The sequence below is a fragment of the Haliotis asinina genome, chromosome 12, assembly GCF_037392515.1.
Source record: "Haliotis asinina isolate JCU_RB_2024 chromosome 12, JCU_Hal_asi_v2, whole genome shotgun sequence".
NCBI lineage: Eukaryota > Metazoa > Mollusca > Gastropoda > Lepetellida > Haliotidae > Haliotis > Haliotis asinina.
In genome coordinates, this window is record NC_090291.1 from 39,622,325 (window position 1) to 39,631,148 (window position 8,824).

An 8,824-nucleotide genomic window follows, 5' to 3' on the forward strand; every position below is an offset into this window, starting at 1 on the left:
TACCTGGATACCCTTTATGTTAATTTCTGACATAAATTTTTAAAGAAATGGCAATGTATTCTTCAGCTGGGAGGTTAAAAGTTAGAGTTTTTCAATATATGTTGACCGTTGACCATGTATTATTTTCAAAAGAAATGACTAATGATGTCTTAATCTTCAAAGACAATACAATCTTTTACACATGAAAGAATAACATATTACATTCTTAATCTATTAGTGACTAAAGTCACATGATCATAACGGGTCTGGGTATTGAGATGGGTGCCTAGGCCTAACCCTTTACTCATCCATCCTGGGCTAGCCATCCGAACCATAGTTTAGATTCCTTGTTCAAGGACAGGTCAGTGCAGATCCTTTGCTATACAGTGTATGAACTCTCAAACACCGACTCACTACCTTCACCAAACTTCCAAAACAAATATATAGTTAGCTGTCCATATGAAGCATCAGATTAGAAGACAAAAAAATAATGAATATTAGTAAAAAAATGTTAAATATATCAAAATATATCATACCTGTATGAAACCTGTAAGTGGAAGAGTACATTCTTATATCAGTGTGAAATGCTTGTGTTTGGTGCTGGCCAACAACTGTCTGTGTAACATCAATACCCTTCTGTAGAACACATTATATATTCCATTGCACATTCCAGCCAAAGAGTAAACTTCGCCAATTTGTATAATGACCAAAATTTACAGTCATTTGGCAATATGACATATACACTCAGACATTTTACAATATTTCAGCAATTCTGCAAACAAGCTAAGTTTACACCCTGACTATGACAAAAATACATGACAAATTTTTGTAGACAACTAGATAACAACAACTTTTATTCTTTAGGCTAGACCAATTTTATTTCTTGTTTTATGATTTTTTGTACTCAGAAAACCTAAATGCAGGAGGGAAAGAAATATGTTATCGGTCAGGCCTTACACAATATTTCAGAGCTAATTCTTGTTCCTTAATCATGGCAATGAATGAGCAACAATTAGCACTGAAACATTACATAAAGAATAAAAAGTTGTTGTCCATAAAAACATGTCATGCATTAACGTTTGTCCAATTTCTAAATGCCTGTCAAGAATGACTGTAACATTACAAACCCACCAGGGCTGGACTGGTTGACATGGGAAAGAACTTGCAAGTTTCAAACATTCAACTTCGTCATAAAAACTGTATAAATGCACATTGATTGAGCAAATATATTTGTGCAAGTGTAATTATTAGTCATGTTGAGTGGGCAGTATTTAATATTTCAATATAACTTGCAATTGTAGTGCTTCAGCCAGGATTTTCTTGAGTGTTGCCAGTTGGAGCTCTAACTACTAAAATGAGACTTTAGCTATTCATGGTAACAATGGTATAGAAGGCCTGTGGATTATCTCAAATTTTGCACCAATATGTATGCTTTAGCTCTGAAAAAGAAAGCGCCATTGCATACCTTTTAGCATAAATGGCGTGACTGCCCTACCTGACTGATGCTCTGCAATTGTGGATCAGTGCTGCACTGGACTGTTTCAGTTTTAATGAATTCTGTCTATAGTACAGCAAGTAGCCCCTTTCATGACTCTTTCAGAAATAATCCTCTAAATCAAACTGCAACTGGTGAGGAATAACATATTAAGTACGTGTTAGAATAGTTAACTTAAGGACAACTTTTTCTTGCTAATTGCATTATTATAGGAAGACTTGTCATCAACTTACAAAAGTGAAGCTGCTTTTGCCAATATTCCAGCAATGTCTTTATGAGGACATCAGGAATGGACATTGTACCGGTGTGGGGAATCGAACACAGGTCTCCAGTATGACGATCACACGCTTTAACCACCAAACAAACCCACCGTCCCAAATACAAAATTTTATGTTAACACAAGCCATCATCTGAGTATTTACAATGTCTGTGTGACACAACACATCTTCTCATAGCATGAACACTGTCAGGAATAAACACTGCTATTTAAAGACATATTGTCTGATGATTTAACAGCTGTAGCATTTTACTGACATAAAACATCCTAATGAGAATCTTTAACATGTCACAGCCGTTAACCCATGAGGGTGAATGAATGTGTGAATATTATGCCATTTCAAAAGGCGTACCAATGGGTTTGTTACTGATGCTTGTGTTTATGAATATATGATTATACAAACAAACACGTTACCCACTGCTGTAACATGTACAAGTTTGAGACAGCGATATGGCTTAATCCTGCTTTTAACAGCACAGATATATGAAGAGCATCCATGACAAAAATATACTCCATTCATTTCTAAATATCACAAATATTTTACATGGCGATAGACCCCCAAAAGCCTGTGTTAATAGTAACGCCAGCAGACATTTATTCGAATGGACAAAGGCCAGTTTGGCTGAAGTTCATCTCACAACAGTTCATTCACAATGGCTCAACTGAGTCATTCAGTTACTGTCATATTTCTTTTCCAGCCTCTTGATCTCTTCTTCAAAAGTCAAAGGTTTTTCAGTTTTTAGTTTTGAGCTCCAGTTCCATCCAAAAAGAGGATCTGGAGTAGTGTCATGTTCAAACTTATCAAAATAGTAAGGCCTGTGAGTGGAATATAATGCTTTTAGAAAGTCGCTATCTTTTCTTGCATTGTCAATTTCTTTTAAAATTGCAGGATTAACTGTAGGATAGTCAAACTTGAATGTTGGTTCCTGGTTGGTTGAGCTGTTAGAGGAAGACGGATAGTGGCGGAGCACGGATGCTGCGATGAGACCTGCCACAACAAACACACCCATTACTGCTCCTAGTAAACAAACTGACCACTTCTTCCTGGCTGCAGTCTGTGACCGAGGGTCAGATGGTGAACTTCCACGTCCAGAACTATCTCTGTTAGGTTGTGACCGGTTCTGAAGCAAATATTGCAGAAATTAAGTGAATGAGTGAGCGAGTTTAGTTTGCAACTTTTGGTAATACTTCAGCAATAACGTGGCGAGGGACACCAGCAATGGGCTTCACACATTGTACCCATGTGGTGAATCAACCTGGGTATTTGGCAAGACAATCAGGAGCTAAACATAACATTGATTAGCATAAACAAAAATGTAATTAATATGATTATGCTTAAAACTCTACTTATGGAAGATACATACAAATACCATTACTGTTGTGAGTGAAAATGTTCATTATTAGCACATGCAGCATGCAAGTGGTTGCTTTAGAAGCCAGTTGTTCAGTTAGCTTTACTGTAGAGAAGAAACAGAACACAATAATGCGGAAATTAACTGTAGTGCAACGAGAGAGCTACTGGAATATCACGTATGGATGCAACGAACAGTCAAATCACTTGGTTGGTTGGTTGTTTAACACAGTATTCCAGCTATATGCTGACGGTCTGTAAATAATCAAGTCTTGACCAGACAATCCAGTGATCAACAGTATAAGCACTGATCTGCGCAACTGGGAACTGATGACATGTGTCAACCATGCCAGTGAGTCTGACCACCCGATCCCGTTAGTCGTCTCTCACGACAAGCATAGTCACTGTTCGTGGCAAGCATGGGTTGCTGAAAATCTGGTATATCGATGCAAATTGGAGAGGTCATATGCAAAATTTAGGGACTACGTTTACAGTGTAAGCATAGGAATCATGGTGCACAATGTCATGCAAACATTAATGAGTAATTGTTGTTCAAAAGGTTAATAGAAGGTTTCTGAACTTCCACGTGAGTTTGTTGTTATTTTTCAAACATAAGCTAAGATTTGTTGACAACAATACGCCCTTTAACATAAAGCTAACTGTGAAGTAGATGACGTTGCATAGTCAAATGAGTGTTCAGTAGAAAATTGCATCACCAAGCTTGTGATGTCACACATTACTATGCACAGATTTGTGACATCAGAGATATGCGGGCACGTCCCACAAAGTTTAGTTTCATGATCTGTGGCAAATAAAATGTTTTTCAATTTTAAAATTATAAAGTAAGAATGACATTGTTAGTTACACACTTAAGTGTTTTGGGATGGTTAATATCGCTAAATACAATGTTAATTCCTAATGCAGGATATTAACCATTCCAAAACACACTCGCATGATAACCTATATCTATCCTGGTAATCCCTTGTTATCCCTTTATCCATTATATCACTTGTTAACTGGTCTTCCATTGTGTGACCCGTGAAGGTCCCGGGGTAGACATGTAGAATAGGCCCTCAGCAACCCATGCTTGCCATAAAAGGCGACTTTGCTTGTCGTAAGAGGCGACTAATGGGATCGGGTGGTCAGGTTCGCTGACTTGGTTGACACATGTCATCAGTTCCCGAATTGCGCAGAACGATTCTCATGTTGTTGGTCACTGGATTGTCTGGTCCAGACTCGATTATTTAGAGACCGCTGCCATGTAGCTGGAATATTGCTGAGTGCAGCATAAAATTAAACTCACTCTTCCGTTGTGTGTGTGTGTGAGTGTGTGTGTTTTTGTTTTTTCATTTTGTGTGTGTATATATATCAATCACCTGTTCTCTCCCTGTATCAGTCACACTTGAAAATGATACAAGAACCTGCATCGAAAAGTCATCCTTTAGAATTAAAGAAGTTGTCATCCACATATACTTGTTCCATCTGACTTCCAACTTTTAAATATGCCACTCAAACAAGCCCTGATATCTGTCTGGGTTTGGGGCTTTTTTCACTGTTACATACTGCTTGTTATTACTGTTGCTATTTTTCACAAACAAATAACAAATACAAACAAACACATCACTTAGCATCCTCACATTACCTACCTGTGAAGTGGATTGATGTAAAATCCTGGGTTGCCTCCCTTGTCTGGGGTGATCAGCCCTTTCGATGCTAACAATAATTAGTCCAGTGAGGTCATTTGTGCTCTGCTCCTCGGGCTGGTCAGAAGGGAGATAATTGCTGGGGAACACATCATCCTTAGTAGCCTCTGTGTAAGAAGGTGGAGGTTCATCATTGCTGGCAATTTCACATCTGGGAATCTCTGGGGCAGGTGTCTGTACAGCTTCCTCATATGATGGTGGTGAAATTGGAGCATCAAAAGAAAGTGACGAAGCAGCCATATTGGAAGATCTTGAGGAATGATTAAGCATTTGTCAGAGTAGAACGAGTAGGCCCTTGTGCTTTTACACCCTAGACGTTCTCATCATATCATCATCCTGCAACAAACACAAGGATTAAAAATTTTGCATACTTTGTACATCACCTCAAAGCCAAAATGCCCTTGTGTCCCTGTAATAATGAGTTATAAGCAAGGCAACAAGACCTAAGGCAAAAATGTAGCCTTGACTGGAAATAAAAAAGAATAATGTTTGTTAAAAAGTGAGACATGAAACATGTTGAGGTTTTCACCTTAAATTTAGAGTTATTTCAAAAGTGCCTGCAATGCAACAGTTTATTACTAAGGGTATGACTGGACCCATGTCACCTGTTTCTTGGACATGTCATAGGTAAAATAAAAGTCAACTCAGCGAATTCATGAGATTAGTTAATACGTCTGGGTATTGTCAAAATGTTTGTATTGTCATTTATTGTGATATGTGTTGGTATATTGCAGTATGTAGTGCAACATATTGTGAAAGTGTAACACATGTTTAAGGTAATGAAACTATAGTTTCCTTTCTTTTGAAACAATGCCACTCGCCACTGTCATGACCCAGATGTGTCTGTTGAAATGTTTCCAAATTGAAGGCCGCACTCTAAAGTTTCAAACTTGAGAAAAAAGTGTCTGCAGTGGCATCTATCATTTTGGTTTGTTTACTAAATATGGTTTTAAAGCAACGCAAAGTCTATTGTATGACCAATAAACATTCTCAAAACCATTAATGTAAAACAACATAAATGAAAAAAGGAATACATTCTGAAAATTATCGATCATGGTGACGGAAATTGCTGAGTGAACCAGTTCGCAAAAAGTGTACCACAACATATCGTATTGTGAAATTTGTGTTGCAATATACTGGTTAAATGGCAATATCTCCAACCCCTATTAGTTAAACTATAACAACAGTTCTAATATTGAGTTCTAACGGAACAAATATGTGAAATGAATAAATATACTGTGACACAGTGAGCGAAAATCCATGAGGATAAAACTCCACAGTTGCGGGCCTGACTGGTTAGTGCAATATATCACTCTCTCCGACTCTTTAATTCATAATACACTTTTGAATCATACAAACTTATGGCCTGATCAGTTATGGTATTTTATCTTTTTGTAATCTTTTGCTAAGTTTCTACATTCAAATTTTGTTTCTACAACTAAATTATTTTGTGGGCTAGAGTGATTAGGGGTAATCAGCGGCCCAGCAAATTATGAGATACTCCAAAGGGTATAACATGCTGAACAACAAGGACAAAATATATGTATCCTTTTTTCTTCATAATCTGATATATCTGATGTATGATCGTTCTGGGCCAAGAAACTGTATCATTGTTGTTTAGCGACCTATAGTTTCATTAGGGTAAATAGATTTCATGATCTCTGATTTCATGCTGTTGCCAAACACTTTTTCGGCTGGGTCGTATTTAGATCTACGACTGTGTTCACTGGCATTGTTACGAGGGGCGTCACACGGTCATTGTAAACATCCGTATAATTTTATGCTTATTTTATTAGTTGTGATATATTCTACAAGTGCTCATGCGATAATCGAGACAACAACGGACGTTCTTTCGTGGACGTAAACGTAACATGAGGACATATTGTTGACAAACAACGACACAATGTCAACACAGGTCAGCCATCGTAAAGTGTCGATGAAGTGACAACAGACACAGTACGTATTCCCATACAAAACTGTTTGTCAAAAGACTTATTAAATCAGTTATAGTCAGATATGTCATCATATAAGGAGGTTGGAACATAAGAACTGTTGTTTTAACCTACATAATATATATCTACATCACGGTCAGGCGTCTGTTCACAAACACTTGAAACAGCCTCCGGTCCATTTCTGGAACGTTTGTGGACGAAGTGTTTAACAACTTCAGACAAGAGTTTTGAGAACAATTTCACCTAGACATATATTTAAATATGAGCTTTTGGCCGTTACCTACCTTAAGGCTCAAATGATGACGACAAATTCGTGACACAAGTTCAGGAAAAACGACCACAAACAGACTGCAAACTATGATATTGTATCTGAAAACTCGTCGAATCTCAATACACGCCATATGCAGTTACCTCCCTTTCGTTACTATGAAACCTGGAAGGGTTATGTATCACTCGTGCTATGACGCACTCACAACACAGACCGTTTCCCCTTCGAAAACAGAATATGTGACAAATTTCTTTTCATGTACTAATATTACTGCGTATCTACTTGTCACGAAATGTGACTATGATGCAGATATTGTTTCAGGGTTTATTTGTCAAAACTGGATCATCCGCGATGTTTTTAATGGTGACCTGGGTCAGCCATAGTGAATGAAAGAATAGATGCTCAAGTTTAAGGCTCATAAATGAAAAATGTCATCCTTTTTTGAGACAGTGTTGATTTCACACACGTCATGTTTCAAAGCCACATTGAGCTGAGTCATCTCTTTACATTCATTGCTGAAGATATTTCATGACAATAGTTTTTCGTGTTTTTTTAAAAACATGTAATTTATAGAAAATGTCCTTTAAACTTGATGTCACCACTCTTCATTATCACTTGCATGGTGTTAATCACTGGATTATCTGGTTTATTATCTACAGACCGCTGACAAAGGACTGTAATATATTGCTGAATGCAAACAAACATGTGTAGGTACACTTTCAACGTTGAAAGGAATATAGGTTTGCTGTTACGTGTTGAAACCAAAATGCATATTTAACAATAAAATAAACACAAAATTATGACTACATACCGACTGCCCCGCAGAAGAGCCACACTGTTGAAGCTGTGTCGTGTTCTTTGTTATGTCTTGAACTTGAGTGAGTGAGAGCGTTTAGTTTTAAGCCGCACCCAGCAATATTCCAGCTACATGGTGGCGGTCTGTAATCAATCGAGTCTGGACCAGATAAAGCAGTAATCAACAGCATGATGATGATGATGATGATGATAATGATATGGAGATTGATTATATGCACTTTCCCACATGACACGTATTTGGTCTACGGCAATTTAGTTTCGAAGAGAGGGTCGGTCATTTTGAGCGAAATGTATGGTAGCCTGAAGCGGATATTAGGTTTGCATATTTATATTTGTATGAATTTGAAACTTGGACATTTGCCAGAAGTGGTAGGAGGAGCTGAACTAGTGGGTTATTTTGTCGATATATGTTTTAAGTGTTTTATTTAAGATTTTGTGGTTTGGTTTGTTCATAATCTAGCGGCCAAAAGAAACGCAACCAAAATAAAAACGACTGTAAATTGTCAAAATAATTGTCGGTCTGTTTGAAAATAGCGAAAAACACATCTCTCGAACAAGTCTTTTCCCAGAACACTTGCACTTGCATTCCGTATTTTCACAAAGTGAGTGAGTGTAGTTTTACGTCGCTTTTAGCTATATTCCAGCAATATCACGGCGGAGGACACCAGACAATGAGCTTCACACTATTTTCACAAAATATAAACAAAACTACAAAAAGAACAACAAAACAAAACAAAACAAAACAAAACAAAACAAAAGCCCTGGAATTTACACAAATATTAAGCTAACCAGGTTTATTCTGTTACATCATTTTAATCGAGTGGGTGACAACCAGGAACATGCCACGTTTAGCACCAGAGCAGACGTAGAGAGCAATCAATATGTTACAGATTGAACAAGAATGTCAAAAATGGATTCTCTTCTATGACGTCAAACGTCAACGTATAAAGATAAGGGGGCATAACTCCACCATGCTTAATACT

General features: G+C 37.4%; 1 protein-coding gene across 1 annotated transcript; it reads right to left on the bottom strand.

Moving 5' to 3' along the window:
• Positions 1 to 2,339: 2,339 nt before the first annotated feature.
• LOC137258537 (uncharacterized) lies at positions 2,340 to 7,185 on the bottom strand. Its single transcript, XM_067796246.1, has 3 exons — positions 7,042 to 7,185; positions 4,749 to 5,141; positions 2,340 to 2,872 (listed from the first exon to the last, which is right to left on the bottom strand). Exons 2-3 carry the CDS (start codon positions 5,073 to 5,075, stop codon positions 2,423 to 2,425), a joined length of 777 nt encoding a protein of 258 aa, XP_067652347.1. The 5' UTR covers positions 5,076 to 5,141; positions 7,042 to 7,185; the 3' UTR covers positions 2,340 to 2,422.
• Positions 7,186 to 8,824: the final 1,639 nt, after the last annotated feature.

Excerpts from the sequence above, each read along its gene's own strand:
- LOC137258537 (XM_067796246.1), bottom strand. The coding sequence starts at position 5,075 with ATGCTTAATCATTCCTCAAGATCTTCCAATATGGCTGCTTCGTCACTT. Across the intron at positions 2,873-4,748 it reads TACATCAATCCACTTCACAG|AACCGGTCACAACCTAACAG; the intron begins GTAGGTAATGTG and ends TATTTGCTTCAG.